General features: G+C 44.4%; 1 protein-coding gene across 1 annotated transcript in view; it reads left to right on the plus strand.

Moving 5' to 3' along the window:
• LOC116511712 (NADH dehydrogenase [ubiquinone] 1 alpha subcomplex subunit 9, mitochondrial-like) overlaps window positions 1-19,361 on the plus strand; it is a 29,948-nt gene that overhangs the window by 144 nt on the left and 10,443 nt on the right. Inside the window, 10 exon segments of the mRNA XM_032221881.1 lie at window positions 2,835-2,999; window positions 6,796-6,869; window positions 6,871-6,894; window positions 8,280-8,292; window positions 8,295-8,370; window positions 10,283-10,424; window positions 11,389-11,491; window positions 14,211-14,258; window positions 14,261-14,277; window positions 14,759-14,835. Of these exon segments, the coding sequence (XP_032077772.1) occupies window positions 2,835-2,999; window positions 6,796-6,869; window positions 6,871-6,894; window positions 8,280-8,292; window positions 8,295-8,370; window positions 10,283-10,424; window positions 11,389-11,491; window positions 14,211-14,258; window positions 14,261-14,277; window positions 14,759-14,835 (739 nt within the window).

Here is a 19,361-nt window from a genome sequence, read left to right on the forward strand (position 1 = left end):
CGGCCGGTTGCTCCTCCTGGGGCTCAGCCCGGGCATGGAAGCGGCGGGGCTTCGCCGCAGGCCCGGCGACGCCGGCTGGGAAGGTCACCGGGAGGACGCCCGAAGGGTGGCTTTATTTTTTCCGACGCTTTTCTTTCCCGGAGTGGCCTCGCGACAGCCGGTCAGGCTCTCCGTGGCTTCCCCGCTCTGAGGCCGCCCCATTTCCTTCTCTTGTCGTGCAAAAAAGCCTCTCTCGGGGCCGAGTAGAGGTGGTCCTCGACTTACGACCACGACAGAGCCCAAAATTTTCGGCTGTTAAGCGAAACATCGCTTCAGTGAGTTTTGCCCCCGTTTCGTCAACTTGCCTGTCGCGGTTGTTAAGTGAATCCCTGCAGTGGATGAGTGCAGTCACCCGGTCGTTAAGTGAAACCCTGCAGTGGATGGGTAAAGTCACCCGGTCGTTAAGTGAATCCCTGCAGTGGATGAGTAAAGTCACCCGGTTGTTAAGTGAAACCCTACAGTGGATGGGTAAAGTCACCCGGTCGTTAAGTGAAACCCTACAGTGGATAGGTAAAGTCACCCGGTCGTTAAGTGAAACCCTACAGTGGATGGGTAAAGTCGCCCGGTCGTTAAGTGAATCCCTGCAGTGAATGAGTAAAGTCACCCGGTTGTTAAGTGAATCCTGCTCTCCCCTCCATTGACTTTTGTTTGTGAGAAGGTTGCAAAAGGGGAAAATCGCATAACCCGGGACTCTACAGAGGTCATAGATTATTTGTGTGAATGTGAACCTGTTGCCAGACAAGCTGAATTTCGATCAATGGGGATGCTGGTCATAAGGTTGTAAATGCGAGAAACAGCCATAAGTCACTTTTTTCAGTGCCGTCGTAACTTTTTTGTTTTATTTATTTTATTTATTTCGTCAAGCATGCATTAGCTAACCTATATGAGTATAAACATGCTTTTAGATACATGAAATGGATATGAATAAAAAGTAACAATAGGACAGGGATGATAAGTACGTTGGTGCGCTTATGCATGCACCTTACAGACCTCTTAGGAATGCGGTGAGGTCGACAGTCTGAGCTTAAAGTTTTGGTGGTTTGGGGAAGAAATTTTGAATGGTCACTAAAGGAACAATTGTAAGTCAAGGACTGCCTGTAACCCAGAGTAGGTGCAAAGACAAATGCAATTTCCTGCCTGAGCAGAATGTTGGAGTAGATTGGGGGTCCCCAATTCCAGCCCCCTCCCAGTTCATGGACCATCTCCATCTCTGTTGAGCCCCTAGAAAGAGTGCAGAGAAGAGCAACAAAGATGATTAGGGGACTGGAGGCTAAAACATATGAAGAACGGTTGCAGGAACTGGGTAGGTCTAGTTCAATGAAAAGAAGGACCAGGGGAGGCATGATAGCAGTCTTCCAATATTTGAGGGGCTGCCACAAAGAAGAGGGAGTCAAGCTATTCTCCAAGGCACCTGAGGGCAGGACAAGAAGCAATGGTGGAAACTAATCAAGGAGAGAAGCAACTTAGAACTAAAGAGAAATTTCCTGACAGTTAGAACAATTAATCAGTGGAACAGCTTGCCTCCAGAAGTTGTGAATGCCCCAACACTGAAAGTTTTTAAGAAGATGTTGGATAACCATTTGTCTGAAGTGGTGCAGGGTTTCCTGCCTGAACAAGGGGTTGGACTAGAAGACCTCCAAGGCCCTTCCAACTCTGCTATTCTATTCTATTGTTCTAACCCATGAAATAGGAAACGGGGGCATTTTTCCCCAGCGTAGTAGAAAAAGAAATGTTTTGGTTTATTTATTTGTTTGTATCCCAGTTACAAATAACTCAAGGCGGCAATACCTAATACTCCTTCCTCTTCCTGTTTTTCCCAAAACAAACACCCAAAGAGTATATGAATGGCTCAAGGTCACCCAGCTGGCTTGCATGGCTGAGGTGGGACTAGAACTCACCGTCTCCCATTTTCTAGCCCAGTGCCTTCATTATAGACCAAACTGTCTCTAGACCAGGGGACCCCAATCCCAGTCCGTGGACTGACACCAGTCCATGAAATGCCAGAAACTGGGGCCGTGCAAACAAGCGAAGCCCAATCCATGGTATGCAGGCAGCACACAAAGCATATCTCCATGGAACCAGTTCCTGGTACCCAAACGTTTGGGGACTGCTGGACTAGATGATCTCCAAGGTCCCTTCTGTATTTCTTCTTCTGTTATTGCAAGCAAAAGTAGCAGAAAAGCTGCTTCAGGGTCTGAAAATCAGGAAGGACCAAAGAAAGACCAAGGGAGGAATCACCAAAAAAAGGGCTCAACTAATTTGCTCAGTTGATGCCAGGGAAGCTAAAGCTTGCAATGAGATGAGGTTGCGTAGAATAAATGTGTCGTTATAGTCAGGATAAAGGGGAACGTATTCAGGGCAGTCCTTGAATTACAACAATTCATTTTAGGGACTGTTCAAAATTAGAACAGCACTGAAAAAAGTAGCTTATGACCTTTTTTCACATGCACCACCCAAGTTACAGCATCCCCCATGGCTCACCAGATCAGAATTCAAACGCTTGACAACTGACTCACATTTGTGACAGTTGCAGTGTCCCGGGGTGATCACCTTTTGCAACCCGCCAACCAAACAGAGTCAATGGTTGAAACCAGATTCACTTCACAACAGTGCCGCTAACGTCACAATGGCAGAGATTCACTTAATAACCCTGGCAAGAAAGGTCGTACAACGGGGCTGAGCTCACTTAGCAATTATGGTTGCAGGTCAGGGACTTAACCCGTATTGCAGCAACGAGTTAGGTAAAATCTTGGGAGATGAGTATACGCATTATGTTCAATGTCCTTGTGTTTTAGGTTATGGCATTTCTCCCGGTGTGCTGTCGCTTCTTCAACAAGATCGCTCAGTTCATTATACGGTGATGCCACATGGGCGCAGTGGACGTTCCTCGGTCAGTGGTATTGTTGCCACAGTCTTTGGGGCCACAGGATTCATGGGCCGATATATTGTTAATCACCTAGGTAATATACAAGAAGGACAGACTTCAATTATTAAATGCATGTTGTTTATTAATGTATTGCTCATTTGATGCACATATCCAATATCCATACACCATTCAATTATAAAGGTAAATGCTACAAATTTATCCTAGCATTATCTGAAAATTTCTTTTAAATGAGCAATCGGAAGGATTTTTTATAAAATAATCATATACAGTATATCACAGAACTGAGTACACCCCCTCACATTTTCTAAGTATTTAACTTTTCATGTGACGACACTGAAGAAATGACACTTACAGTGTTTATAATGTGAAGTAGTGAGTACACAGCTTGGATAACAATGTAAATGAGCTGTCCCCCTCAAATAACACAACATACAGCCATTAATGTCTAAACTACTGGCAACAAAAGTGAGTACACCCACTTATCATTTTTTCAGTGTTGTCACGTGAAAAGATATACTTAAATATTTACAAAATGTGAGGAGGTATACTCCTGCGATATACTGTAATGCAAAAGATTTGATAACAATATCAAATTATAATTTAGTATTCAGGACATTTAAAAAAGAATGAAGCTATTTTCAAATGTGGCTGTCGTGAATTAGAAAGAAATTTAACAAAAATGTTACTATACACATTGAATTTAAATTTCTTTAAATTATCTTGCTTTTTTCATGGATCTTACAGAAAAGATATCTTTGATACCTACATACCGCTGTTACACTAAAGTACATTATGGATAATACTGCAGATTCTGAATAAATTTTGAATGGAAAAATAATTTCCCCAACCATGATTGTGTATGGGTAGTATTGTTTTATACCATTTTTAATGTTCCGACTGCTTTGTGTTCTTTTTCCTTTATATGTTCTTGGGTATATATTTATTTTTTTGAGTTCTGTATTTTGTATTTTAATTTTGATCGGAATAAAATAAAAATAAGTGCAAAAAAATCCTCTAATTATTTTCTCAGGCTGGTTATGCTGGGCAGGAATCCCCCAAACAAGTTATAACCCAACCAGTGTTTTTCAAGATGCCACATGTTAAAAACATTTGATTAAAGGCAAGGAATGTCCCTTTCTTTTTTTCCCCAAGTTTGGTGAATGAGAGTTGTCCCAAAGGTGCTTTTTTCAAGAGGCAGCTGGACTTTCTCGGTTTTCTTTGAAGACATTTTGCTTCTCATCCAAGAAGCTTCTTCAGCTCTGACTGGATGGTGGGGAATGAAAGGTTTATACACTTTGCAGACAGTTGGTCCTTTGTGTTCTTTTTAGAGAGTTGTTGACTTGGAGGTTTATCTCTGTCCTTAGGGTTCCCTGAGCAATGTAAATGGGTGTGGAGCCTTCTTGGAATTGCTGAAAGGACTGTGTGGCAGAGCTGTGTTTTCAGCAGGACATTTTCTACCCTGTGTCCCTTCACTGTTGAATCCAGGCACAGGCTATTGAGGATGAGTCTGGGTTTGCATCTCAAACTGAAGCGCAAATGGTTCCTGTAGTCTGCAATTTTTCCGAAAAACCCGTTCGTACTCCCGCACCATTGAAGGATGTTCCTCTCAAAGTACATAGCTAAAAATCTATCGAGATTCTCAGTCATCCAGGTCATGGTTGTCCCCAAAGTGGCTTTTCCCATTGAATCTCCATTGACAATAAACAAGAGTTGCCCTCTTCAAAAATAAAATCCACATTGCACAAGTTATGTAAAAGGAACCACACTCATTCTGCCCCTTAAAATGTGGTTCTCCCCCCCCAAAAAAATGCTCCTTTTTTTCTTATTTCCAATCAAACAGAAGTTGCAAGGTTTTTGCATTGTTTTCTAACGTTAAAATGTGTATTTTCCCAATCCGAATAATTGTTAGTTTTATTACTCAGAAGTGGGGGGCAGGAGTTCAGTTCATAGTTTTAAGGCATAAACGTTTTTGAGAACTTTCTGGCACAAGACTGTCATAAAAATGGCATAAAATTTTGAGGGAGGTAAGTGCCATCACTAAACAAAAAAAACCTGCATTCTTCCCTAAAGTAAGCTTAACTGCAATTTAGGGTGTGTCAAAATTTTCAACTTTCCATTTTCAAACATTAGGGGTGCTCAAAAGTTGTGACGCCCTAGGGATTGTAAAGATATTTTGGTTACTTTAATATAATTTCGTTGTATCCCTTGGCAAATAACTACATAACTATATTTTTTTAACGTTTTGTTTGTTTCATACAAGAATGAATTTAAGCTTAGAATAAGTTTATCATGTATTTGATTTAGCAGCTAAAAATAATAATTGATCAAACTTTGCAAATCTCCAGGTAATCCAACAATTGAAATGTGGATTCACTTCTGTTGCTACCTTAGGGGGTGGGAAAAGTTGCACCAAAGAATTAAAATAATGGAACATCAAAGTTAGGAATGGCAATTCCACTCAATTTGGATTGATTTTTTAGTTTCTTTCAATAGGTTACAATATGATAATATTTTACATATGGTAACGTTTTATGTCTTTGGATTTTCTAAATCCTTTTTTCTATGCAACATGGATTTTGTTAACTTAGTTACTGTATAATGTTTGATTAGGGACGCGGTGGCTCAGTGGTTAAGACGCTGAGCTTGTCGATCAGAAAGGTCAGCAGTTCAGTGGTTTGAATCCCTAGCACCGCGTAACGGAGTGAGCTCCCGTTACTTGTCCGAGCTTCTGCCAACCTAGCAATTCGAAAGCATGTAAAAATGCAAGTAGAAACATAGGAACCACCTTTAGTGGGAAGGTAACAGCGTTCCGTGCGCCTTTGGCGTTGAGTCATGCCGGCCACATGACCACAGAGATGTCTTCAGGCAGCGCTGGCTCTTGGCTTTGAAACGGAGATGAGCACCGCCCCCTAGAGTGTGTGAGGGGAACCTTTACCTTTAATGTTTGATTAACAAACATTGAGATAAAAAAGTAATTATTTGTGGCTACATGTAAGGTGAGATACTTTTTTCCTAATTCTTAAAAGCAACATGTTTTCTCAACGCAAACCCACCGTTAGGTGGTTTCAATCTCTTCCATTCACAGCATGGAAGGTTTGTGTCAATTTAAATATTTCGTATGGCTTATATTGGCACCTTAAGATTAAGGACAGGCAAAATCTACAAGATCAGAGGTTTGGGCTCCCTCTGTAAGCTTAGTGAGTTCTTCCTCAACAGCAGGATCTCCATCTCTGCTCTAACCCCCGAAATAAATGTAGGTTAGAAAACTAGAGCATTTTTCCCCCAGCACGGGGAAAATAGAAATGTTTTGGTTTATTTATTTATTTGTATCCCAGTTACAAATAACTCAAGGCAGCAAACGTACCTGATAATCCTTCCTCCCCCTATTTTCCCCACAGCAGCATCCCAAGAATGTATGAGTGGCTCAAAGTCACCCAGCTGGCTTTCATGGTTAAAGTGGGACTAGAACTCACTGACGTCCACTTTCTAGCCCACTGCTTTCATTATAGACCAAACTCTATCTAGACCAGGGTCCCCAACCCCTGGCCCGTGGACCGCCATCAGGTTGTAGCATGCCAGAAACCGGGTTGTGCAAATAAGCAAAGCCACATCTGCAGGATGAATGTGAAACCACACCTCCTCTGGTCCACAGAAAAAAAACTCTGTCCACGGAACCGTCCCTGGTACCCAAAAATTGGGGGCTGCTGCTCTAGGCCAGGGGGCACAGGTCTTCTGGAACCCCAGAGGGTCTTAATGCCTCGATGAACACCACTTTTGCAATCCGACGTGTAAGAAGTGGTTATGGCTTAACGCTAATGTTTAATATCCGGTAATTGCAACATTCTAAAGAAACTTGTTTCTTCTTCTAGGCCGTATCGGTTCTCAGGTTGTCATCCCGTATCGCTGTGATGAGTACGATCTCCTGTACCTTCGGCCCATGGGTTGACTTGGGACAGATCATTTTTATGGTACGTGTGAGTTTGCCTCAATCCTTCCAAAGGCCAACCCCCCACCCCCCCACAAAAAAAACCCCCAACCCCAAGTAAAAGTATTTTAACTTGGACTTCACCTTTCCTGTGATTCTTTTTTTTTATTAAAAGTTGTAATAAGTTTTACAATTATATACCTTTCCCCTTCCCTCCCTCCCCCCAATCCCACATCCCCTCCCCCCCTTGACCTCCCAGAGCAAATACCAGGTATAAACATAAACATTTAGCAATCATACACTAAAATAACTAACTTTAGCATCATCCCTTCGCTTGTACTTTAGAGAGCCGAGGTGGCGCAGTGGGTAGAGTGCAGTACTGCAGTAATGCAGGCCACTTCAGCTGACTGCTAGATCAGCAGTTCAGCGGTTCAAATCTCACTGCTCAGGGTTGACTCAGCCTTCCATCCTTCCGAGGTGGGTAAAATGAGGACCCAGATTGTGGGGGGTGATAAGCTGACTCTGTAAACCGCTTAGAGAGGGCTGAAAGCCCTATGAAGCGGTATATAGTCTAACTGCTATTGCTATTAACTCCCCTTTTGTAAAGCTAACTTAGATAAGTTGTAACATTCCTTGTTCATTCATTCATAAGCTAACTGAAGTTTCTTAGTCCCATATTTATTTTGGATATAATCAATCCATCTTCTCCATTCCAGCTTGTATTTCTCATCTGAACAGTCCTTGAGATATGCTGATATTTTAGCCATCTCTGCTAAGTTTTGTTACTTTAACGTCCATTCTTGAATAGTAGGCAATTCTTCCTTCTTCCAGTACTGCCGCCATCAACAATCTTGCTGCGCCGTTGTTATCCTGTGATTCGTAATCTCGCAACTGTTCGTGCTAGGAAGAGCGGTAATACAGGTAGTCTCGCCTGCGACCGCAATTTAGCTCAGAGTTCCCCGGGACAATCGTGAGTTTGTTAAGTGAGCTGGCCCCATTTTTGCGACCTTTCGTTCCACGGTTTTTAAGTGAATCCCTGCAGTTTGTTAGCAACAAGTTTGCTAAGCGAGTCCGCCTTCCCCACTGACTTTGCTTGTCAGAAGGTCCCAAAGGGGGAATCACAGGAGCCTGGGTACACTGCAACCGTCGTAAATATGAAGCAGTTGCCGAGCATCCAGATATTTAGATCACACGATCACGGGGGATGCTACACAGTCGTAAGCATGAAAAACAGTCCAAGTCACTTTTTCCAGGGACGACGTAACTTTAAAACAGTCACTAAATGAACTGTTGTAAGTTGAGGACTACCTGTAATGGATCTCATCGTTGGACAAAAGTGTTGTGTGGTCCACGAACTACCGAACATGCTTTGTGAGAGGTTTGCGGGCATCGTTTAACTTAGTTTGTGGGGTTTTTTGTGATTACTAGGAATGGGATTCACGCAACAAGATTCTACCCGAAGAGCTCTCGAAAACAGCCACGTGGTAATCAACCTCGTCGGAAGAGATTGGGAAACCAGGTAAGTTTCCCCCCTGCTGAAATAGCTCAGAAGTAGTTCAGAATAACAGAGTTGGAATGGATCTTGTGTAGTGGCTTGCCAGTAGCCAGCAGAGCTGGCAGCAGATTCGGACATGAGGAAGTTGGGGAGGAACCTGGGCCAGTCCTGGAGTCTGGGGAAGGCTCTGATGAGGGCTCTGTGTCGGAGGCAGAGAGGGGGCCAGAGCCGTATCCCAGTTATCAGCTGCCTTTCAGAGTCAGACGTCGTGAGGGCAGACAAACAGCTGGAGCCTGTTCCCAGTGTGCGCATGTGCAGAGTTGCCTGACGAAGGGAACAGCTAAAGAACAGGGGTCAACTTGGGAGTGAGGCCACAGTTGGATGATGAATGGCCCTCCCAGAGGAAATAATAGAGGAGCGAAAGGGGAGTGGAGTTTGCAGGAGACAATCAGTTCGTTTAATTGGTTCGTGACTCTCCGAGACTCCTTGCCAAGTTTTTGCAGATATCGGCCTGGCAGCCCTCCAAGCCAGATAAGGTCTGTGACTGTAAATCCTCCCTGAAAGACTTTGCTGGAGGTGAATGAGCAGAATTCACAGTCTGTGAAGGTTTTTTTGTCGGGACAAGGAGTTTGCATCATGTCTTGGGAAGCCTCGGTCAGAACACCTTGTAGGTTCTTTAGTGTTCCCCGCCCCCCAAGCAGGAGACCCTACACCATTTCTGACAGATGGCAGTCCAGTCTCCTTGAAAGCTTCCAGTGATGAAGCCCCCACAACTTCCATATCAACCTCTTTTCCATGGGTGGATTGTTCTCCCTGTCAGGAATTTTCTTCTTATTTCCAGGTTGAATCTCTCCTTGTTCAGTTTCCATCCATTATTGTGGATTGTCTATCATGGTGCCAGAGAGGCCTTAGTGGTATCGTCCCTCAGTTCAACTCACCTTACAGGGTTGTTGTGTGGAAAATAGGCAGGCACATAACGTCCACTGCCACGAGTTGGACAAAGCAAAGGTGTCGGCCTCTGCTTCGCTTACTTGCTATCGGCTGCCATAGAAGTGGGGAAGGTGGGGGCTTGGTATTTGGGATGGGAATGAATGGTACAGGAGGTGATATGGAAAAGGGAGGTTTCATCTCACCATCTTCTGCTCATGCTGGTGGTCGGGTGTTTGACCTGGTCAAGGCCAACCGTCCTGCATACCAACCTGATGATGCCTTTTGGAGATGCACCCCACATGACACCAAAGGGAGTTGCACATTGGACACAGGGGTGGGGTCATTGGAGGGAGGGGACTGAGTTATCACTTGATCTGTACTTGTTCGCGCCTTTCTGGCTCAGATCTGCTTTACTTTTCATAACCTTGATTCCACCAACAATAGAGTTGGGAGTTTTCTTTATTGGTTATTGATGGAGGCAGGCCTGACAAAAGGAGAGAAATAAATCTAATGCACCTCGACCTATGACCACCATTGACCCCCCAAATTTCTGTTGTGAAGCCAGACAGCTGTTAAATGAATTTTGCCCCGTTTTACGACCTTTCTTGCCACAGTTGTTAAGTGAATCACTGCAATCGTCAAGTTAGTAGCACAGTTGTTAAGCGAATTGGGCTTCCCCATTGACTTTGCTGGTCAGAAGGTCGCGAAAGGGGATCGCACTACCCCGGGACACCCCCAACCGTCATAAATCTTGAGTCCGTTCAGAGCCAAGCGTTTGAATTTTGATCACGTGACCCTAGGGGCAGTCTGCAACAGTCGTAAGTGTGAAAAACGGCCGTCAGTCACCTTTTTCAGCACCGTTGTGACTTCAAACGGTCACTGAATGAACTGTTAGGTCCAGGAATGCCCATAAGAAGCATAAATAAGTATTCTTTTAAGTCCTGTGCGCAATAACACTTTCCGTGGACACGAATGATGCTAATTCTTTTTTTCGGTCCTGTTTTAGAAACTTCAAGTATGAAGATGTCTTCGTTTCCATTCCTAGAGATATCGCTCGCCTCTCGAAACAAGCCGGAGTAGAAAAATTGATTCACTTTTCTCATTTGAACGCAGACAGTAAAAGTCCTTCAAAATACCTTAGGACTAAAGTAAGTTGTTCAGCGATGTTGTTGTTGTTGTTGTTATTTTTACATCCTGCTGCTCTGTAATTATATTTTAAGAGTCATGGGGAGAACCTTAATCCTCTCCTCCGTGAGAATTTATCCGATCCTCTTTGAAAGCTACTGGTCATCATTAAGTCTTTATGGATTAACGTATTTTTCGGAGTGTAAGACACACCGGAGTATAAGACGCACCAAGATTTTGAAGAGGCAAATTAAAAAAAAAAAGTTTTTGCACTCTGCAGACCACCAAAAAATGGCCCGTTTTTGGGGAAAACAGGCCCATTTTTGTCAAAAAAGGTCATGCATAACTTTTAGGAGGCTTGTAGAATGCTCCTGGGGGCTACTAAAAACAAGCAAAAAATTGCCCATTTTTTGCAAAAACAGGCCCATTTTTAAATTTAAAAAATGGCATGCATAGCCTTTAGGAGGCTTATAGTTTGCTCCTGGGGGCTTGAGGGGGGGCAAAAACAAGCAAAAAGCTGTCCATTTTTCACTCATTTTTACCCACCCCACCCCAGGAGCACTCCGGAAGCCTCCTAAAGGCTATGCATGGCCATTTTTGCAAAGGTTGAAAACGGTGTGTCTTATACTCCGAAAAATATGGTAATTAACAGAGTTTACAACTTAACAAATTTGGTTTGGTCAGGTATATTTCCACATCCTTATAGTCAAGTCCGTGTCTGGGAGAAAAAAAAATCCATCTATCATTTTCATTTTAATCATTTTCATTTTTGATGGCTGCCAGACTTTGGCTAAACCGAACCAGGTGCCAGTTTTCCCTTAAAGATTGTCCTCATTGGTGACATGTATTCAGCTTGGTCTCTCGGCCAGGATATTGAAATGATCAAATGTACAATTGGGACGAGCTCTGCAAGATCGGGCGGTTGAAATTACCATCTCTCTGGCGTCGGTGAGAAATTTGACAATCTTTCAATGGCTTTGATCACAGGCGGTAGGAGAAAATGTTGTCAGGGAAGAATTTCCAGATGCCATCATTATGAAGCCTTCTGATATATACGGGAGAGAAGATAGGTTTTTAAACTCATACGCAGGTAAATATATTTATTGTAATGTGTATGTGTGTGTATATGTGTGTGTGTGTGTTCAGGCATAACTCTGGAATGCCTTGAGCAATTTCAACCAAACTTGGTACTCTGGAAACAAATACTGTGTGGGTAAGACACCTCTAACACCCCTTGGGGGGGGGGTGTTCTGTTAAGATGCAGCTTGTTGTGCCTTAAAATGGCTTTTTCTGTACAGCGCAGTGGAGTTGCCATGGTAACAACTTCACAGTACTCCACAAGGGGGCTCCCTCTGGTAAGGGGGAAAATCCAACATTGCAAATTACGTTTGGTCCATTCTCCCCCCCCCCTTCCCCCCATAAATAAATACCCGGACAACACAGGGTTATCGGTGAGTAGATTTACTAAAGAGACAAGTATTTGACAAAATCTTCATGCTGTCATGAAGGATGTACTGAAGTTGCCTTCCATTCTTTGTTTACATTATTGGTATGAAAACAATTACTTTTAAATAGGATTTTCATTTACATCTGTAAAGATTATATAAAGATAAAGGTTTATCTTTATAGCTAAAAGGTTTATCTCTTTCAGATCTTGGTCTTAAAACCTTTCTTGTGATTCTAGGAAATATTGTTAGTTTGCCTCAGTTGGGGAACATTTCCTATTTGAGCATTTAAAAATATTTATATTAAAAATGTATGGTTACTAGATGTATAATATTACCATTAGCCCTTTTTATCCACAATTTTTGGGTCTCCTATCTATATAATAGCTAGGAATCCTGTTATGAGTAGTGCAAATTTCATGAATGTTGGACTATATCGGTGGTGGGTTTCAAAAAATTTTGGAACCTTTTCTGTAGGTGTGGCCTGCTTTCCGGGTCCACAGGCGGAACCTCTTCTAACCGGTTCAGTAGATTTGACGAACTGGTTCTACCGAATAGGTGCGAACTGGTAGGAACCCACCTCTGGACTATATGAATATGCAATTAAGCCCTTTGGGGTTCTGTTAGACTTCTTCCAGATCTTACATGTAAGGCATATCCAATTGCAATCATTTTTACTTTACAATACAATAGCAGAGTTGAAAGGGACCTTGGAGGTCTTCTAGTCCAACCCCCTGCCTACGCAGGAAACCCTATACCATTTCAGACAAATGGCTATCCAACATCTTCTTAAAGACTCCCAGTGTTGGGGCATTCACAGCTTCTGAAGGCAAGCTGCTCCACTGATTAATTGTTCTGACTGTCAGGAAATTTCTCCTCGGTTCTAAGTTGCTTCTCCCCTTGATTAGTTTCCACCCATTGCTTCTTGTTCTACCCTCAGGTGCCTCAGAGAATAATTTGTCTCCCCTAGTCCTTCTCTTCATCAAACTAGACATACCCAGTTCCTGCAACCGTTCTTCATATGTTTTAGTCTCCAGTCCCCTAATCCTCTTGGTTGTTCTTACCTTGGCTGTAACCCACCATTCACGGGTGAAATGCTATCGGTTTGGGACGGTTCGCCCAAACTGGTAGTAAAAAAAAAATGCTACCGGTTTGGGCGAACCGGTAGTTCCAACAATCAGCTGTGCTACGAATCACCTGTGTCACGTGATTTATGTTCGCTTGAAATCAGGTGGCACAACTGATTGTTGCACGGCTGATTGCGGGAACCTTTATTTTTTTAACATATTTTTTTTACTACTAGTAAAAAACGGTACCATTTTACCAGAAGTAAAAAAATGCTTTAAAAAGTTTTCGAAAAGTTCCAACGATCAGCTGTGCGATTTATATTCGCTAAAAAGCAGGAAATCCTGCTTTCTAGTGAATCTAAATCGCGCAGCACAGCTGTTTCTCTCCCCCCCCCCCCATTCTACTTAACTTTTCAGACTCAGAAAAGGTTTCTTAGCGCCTGCGGACGAAGGTTCTTAGCGCGCACGAAGCGAAGCGGTAGCAGACTTTCAGAGCATTTCACCCCTGCTGCCATTCATTTATTTCTGACGTTAGTATTGAAAAATTGCAGAATCGCAGCATAGTGACTCTGCAACATAGCATAGTGTTCTGACCCCCCCCCTCCGTACGGTGAGTCACGCCGACACAAGATTACTTTTAGCCAATTTATTCACAGTAATTAACTCACAGACAAGACTTTGGCAGCAACCCAGACTCCCACAGATAAGAAATACCACAAGAGCTTCTCCAGCTTTAGTAAAACGGTTGTGTCCTGCAAAAGGTCTCCTCCCAAAGTCTCTTCTTATATACTCTCTTGGGAGGAGCCTAATCACAACCACCTGGGCCTGATTATCTTCTATGTCTCTGTAATTAGTGCCGGCGCTTATCTGCCTGTCTTTGCCTGGCATCCAGGGGGAAAAGGAACCAACTCCCCTTACTCCCCCATTGCTCCAGGCCTGACTCTTCACCACTGCTCCAGGGCCTGACGTCATGGGCACACTCCCTTTGTCTTTCCCCGCTGCTCCATGCCTCAGGCGCCTCCTGTGGTCAACCAGCCTCTCTGGTCCCTGCTCGGAGTCTGAAACCCTGCCCAGAGTCCTCCACATCTCCCATAGCAGACTCATAGGGTCCCTCGCTATCTGAGTCTGTCGGCAGCTCCAACGGCTCCTACTGGCCCACAACAGCATAGTATATTAAATTCTTCTTCTTGGATTTAAAAAAAAGAGTTTGAATTTGAAACCCCTGCTTTAGATGGATTTTGAAGAATTGCTTCGTTGCCAAATCTTAAAAGTCACAGATTTACCTGTCTTCATATAGAGATGCGACGTTTTCGCGGAGTGCCTATGATTGGCTTTGGGAGGAAAACCGGAAGCAGCCCGTTTACGTAAGTACCGATTAAATATATTTCATGTCTGGGTAGTCCTTGAATTACAACCGTTTGCTTATGACCAAATTACAACCGCGCTGAAAAAAAAATGGACACAACCGTTTTTCACACGTTGCAGCATCCCCAGAGTCATGTGATCAAAATTCGGGCGCTTGGGCCACTGGCATATATCGACGGTTGCCCTGTCCCGTGGTCACCTTATCCCCGTTTGCGACCTTCCCAGCTGGGCTTCCGACAAGGAACGTCAGTAGGGGAAGTCTGAATCGCTTAACAACCGTGTGATTCGCTTAACAGCGGCAGTGATTCACTTAACAACTGGGGCGAAAAAGGTCACCGATGGGGCGCAATGCACTTAACGGCAGAAATGCTGGGTTGAATTGTAGTTGTAAGTGGAGCTGCCTGTATATTTGCTTAACTTCAAAAAATTGTAATTAACCATATTCATATTTATTTTTTTCTGTTAAATACTATCTGATAGGTGGTTGATGTAGCCCAGGCAATAATTAATGCTATCAAGGACCCTGATTCTAAAGGGAAAACATATGCCTTGGTTGGGTATGTATCCTATTTTTACTTCTCTCATCTAAATAACTATAATGTCTTTTCTGTCTTTAATGTTTTTTGCTTCTTTTTTTAAAAAAAATACTCATCAAACATCACACAGAGAATTTGTGTCCTTATGTGTCCACCAGTTAGTACCTCTGTGGGTCAGCCGTTTGCTATAGACACAGTTTATATTTTGGTTAACAAGATTCAGAGGTCCAGTAAATTGGCTTGGAAGGTTACATAGCTTTCATACTGGGAAAAAAAGCTTTAAAAGAAGGCCCAGTTCTTCTACATTCCAATTGTGTTTAAAATGAAGGGTGGGTAAACTCAGTGGCTCAACTGAAGGGTTCCAGAAGATATTTTTAAGGTCGAGAGAATGATTTACTTACCGTATTTTTCGGAGCATAAGACGCAGCAAGGTTTTGAAGAGAAAATTTAAAAGAAAAGTTTTTGCACTCTGCAAACCTCCCAAAACCGGCCTGTTTTTCACAGAAACGGCCCTTTCCCTCCCCCCCCAAAAAAGGGCATGAATAGCCCTTGGGAGACTTGTAGACTGTTCCTGGGGGGGGGGTGAGCCAGAAACGAGCAAAAACGGGCTGGTTTTTTGTGAAAACGGGCCCGTTTTTTGTCAAAAGGGGCATTATGAAGCTTATAGAGTGCTGCTGGGGGTGGGGAGGCAAAATTGAGCAAAAAATGGCCCATTTTTGCTCATTTCTGCCCTCCCCAGCCCCCAGGAGCTCTCTGAAAGCCTCCTAAAGGCAATGCAGCCATTTTGGTGATAGGGGGTTTCAGGAGGCAAAAAATGCTGTATTCAGTGTATATGACGTACCCAGACTTTCAGCCTCTTTTTTCAGGGAAAAAGGTGTGTCTTATACTCCGAAAAATGGTAACTCTCTTGCACTTAATCATCCCTGTGACCTTAAAAGTTATTTTAAATAAAATAAAGGGTTACCGTATTTTTCAGATTATAATACACTCCAGACTATAAGACGCACCTAGCTTTTGGGTGGAAACAATGGGATGGGTGGAAATCTGCCTCTGCCTCCCAGCATCCATCCGGTATTCATCTGGCTTATTTGCCGCGGCCCATTCGCTCATTCGGCATGGCCATTTGCCGCCACCCGTTTGGTGCAGCCCGTTCACCATAGTCCACTTGCCTTCACCACCGCCTGTTCGCCACCGCCTGTTTGTCGCCACGGTGGCCCCTTCCCCACTGCGCAGCCCATTCTACAACAGTTGATCAGTGCCACAGCAATCCCCTCTCCCACCGCAATATTCGGAGTATAAGACGCACAGACATTTCTACCCACTTTTTCGGGGAGGAAATTGCATCTTATACTCTGAAAAATATGGTAATTTTGACTTGTTGGATTCAAGTCTTAAAAGGTCAGCTTCGGCTATTGCCTTGGCTCTCCCGTTTTCTTTATCTTGACTGAAGGCATCCCGAGCCCTCCAAAAAGCTGGTTTGCTTTTTCATGAACCAAAGAAGCTTTGAAAATGTTTTCAAAGAAAAAAAGAAAAGAAAAAAATCCAGTTGCCGTTTGAAAAAAACATCTTTGGGATAGCAGGTGTTATTTCTTTTGTTTATATATCTATGTACGTATGTGTCAGTGGTGAGGTTCAATTTTTTTTACTACCAGTTCTGTGGGTGTGGCATGGCTTGATGGGCGTGCTTGGTGGCAGGGGAGGGTACTGTAAATCTCAATTTCCCACCCCCCCCCCCCCCCCAAATCCAGGGGAAAGTTACTGCAAAATCCCGATCACTTAGCAACTGTGGCAAGGCAAGTTGTAAAATGGGGCAAACTCACTTAACTGTCTCCCTTAGCATCAGAACCTTTGGGCTTAATTGTGCTCGTAAGCGGAGGACTGCCTGTATTCGGTTTAGTAATTAGTACAGCAAATGAAATAAAGGAAACGAAAAAAAAAGTGTAAAATAAATTATAAAAGAATAAATTGGAGCCCTCATGTGCATTTCGGTCATATACCGCCTGCTCTGACTCTCCCCTGGTCCTCCCATCCAGAGACCGACCTGGCCTTCTTACCTGTCCATCAAGATGGGAGGGTAGAAGTAGCCCATGACAACCATCAAGCAACAGAGCAGGTGGGGAGGAGAGCTGAAGATCCCTGTTGTGGCCTGTCGGTCACTGGCCCCTCCAGCAATTGAATGAGGAAGAGGAGGCCATAGGATGTCAGGGTCAGCATCAAGGCAACCTGGGAGCTCCGAGGGGGAAAGAGAGAATGGAGCTGTCAGAGAGAGAGAGGGGGGGGGGGCAGAGGTGGACCCTGGGCCGTCCGTCAGCCTCAGATGGAGAGTCAACAGCCCCAGGTGTGGAGATGGCTGATGAGGAAGAGAAGGGAACAGCGCCTGACACATGGATGTGCAGAGGAGAGGAGAGCAGTGGAAATCTACGGGCCGGTCCTTGGGAGCTTGACTAAAGAAGCCCCAGCCTAGCTCTGGGGATAAAAAGGCAGGAGGCGGAGATGAGTCCTTGTAGTAGAAACCCACGAGGAAGAAGGAGCTGCGACCACAACACACACACAACACACACACACACACACACACACACACACAAAGAGGCCTCCAGACACAGATAAATGGCAAACCACTTCCCTGCAGTTTGCTGCTAAAAATGTACAGTTGTGTTTTCTGGTTTTTACCTCTTCCATCTTCAGCAGAAACCTCAACCTGGCTTGGTTTGAACTAAAAGAGTCCCGGTTTTTCCCCTGGCCCAGAAATCTCATGTCACAATTTTCTGTGAACTCACTATTTCACGTGCTTCCTCATCCTAAATCAAAGGTCCTTTGTGGTCGTGCATAGAATAGATTAGAATCCTTTATTGGCCAACGCAAGGAATTTGTCTTCGGCGCATCTGCCAAGGTTACTAATAAGCTTGTCAAATCGTGCCAGGAAACTATAAAAACATTATAAATTATAAAGGTACAAGCAACCTGGTTATATAGTCATAAACGGGGAGAGAGCGGTACTAGGAAGGAGAAGAAGAAGAAGAATAGTAATGCAATCTTGGTAAATTATTGACAGTGTTGTGGGAATGAGTCCGAGAGATGGCATTAGGGGGAAAACTGTCCTTGTCTCTAGTTGTCCTGGTGTGCAGTGTGCCCTATAGCCGTGATGGCTAACCTTTTATTGTTGTGTGCACAATGCAATGCGCATGCAACACCCCCATCGCCTGCCCCCCTGCATATGCACGCTTGACTCCCCCCCCCAATGCTCCCTGCCCCCAGGAATGCACGCTTGACCCCTGTGCACTGCGCGCGGCAACCACCCCCTGCGCCCCATTTTGGGCCCAGCAGGGCCTCCCTGCAGCCTCCTGGACACAAAACAAAGGCCTTTGGGGGGGGGGTACACCCCCCTCCACTGCTGTCCCTTGCACATGCCCACGTGACTCCCCGTCCCACATGCACACACATCCCCCTCCCCTTCCCCCTATGCATGCCCGTGCATACCAAAAAAGCATCTGACTGATCGTGACCCGTCAAAACCGCGCTCGACTAAACCGCGCCCAATTAAAACCGCGTCGCTGACGTCATCAACAGGTGTGACAACAGCCAGCGGCGGAGAAAAGAAGGTAGCTTTAAATAGCGCTTGAAAGCAAGCCGATTCAACTTAACGGTAAGGGTTAGCTTTAGGGTTAGCTTAGGGTTAGGTTAAGGGTTAGGGTTAGGTTTAGGGTTAGATTTAAGGGTTAGGATTAGGTTTAGGGTTAGGTTAAGGGTTAGGATTAGGGTTAGATTTAGGGTTAGGTTTAGGATTAGTTTAGGGGGGGTTAGGTTTAGGTTTAGGGGTTAATTTTAGTGTTTTAGCGTTTACAGGTGCTTCTGTCTCCGCGATGTCGCCATTGTTGATGACGTCAGCGACGCGGGTTTAGTCGGACGCGGTTAGTCGAGAGCGCGGTTTGTGTTGGAACCCTGACTGGTAGGAGGCATGCACACATACACGGTGTAACTGAGCTGGGGCGAAACAGTTTGCATGCCCACAGAGAGAGCTCTGTGTGCCATCTGTGGCACGCGTGCCATAAGTTTGCCATCACAGCCCTACAGCCTCAATTGAGGGTAGGAGTGAAACAACTGATGTCCAGGATTCAAAGGGTCTGTAGATATTTTCACAGCCCTCTTTTTGACTCATGCAGTGTACAGGTACCCGATGGAAGGCAGATTGGTAGCCACTGTTTTTCAGCAGTCTGATTATCCTCCGAAGTCCGTGTCTGTCTTTTGGGGTTGCAGAGCCAAACCAGACAGTTATGGAGGGCAGATGTACGGACTCAATGATTCCTCTGTAGAACAGAATCAGCAGCTCCTTGGGGCAGTTTGAGTTTTACGAGTCGGGCGCAGGAAAGAACATAATAAAGGTTAAATTTCAACACTCCATTTTGCTTTCCCTTTCCATAAACGTGGGACTTTCATACCCTATCATTCTGGGATGGCTCACAACTCCCATTAAAAATCACCTTCCCTTATCCATAACTGAAAGGCTTTATTGCCAGCCAAATATAAGGTACCAGGCTGGGAGACAAGAG

The sequence above is a fragment of the Thamnophis elegans genome, chromosome 7, assembly GCF_009769535.1.
Source record: "Thamnophis elegans isolate rThaEle1 chromosome 7, rThaEle1.pri, whole genome shotgun sequence".
NCBI lineage: Eukaryota > Metazoa > Chordata > Lepidosauria > Squamata > Colubridae > Thamnophis > Thamnophis elegans.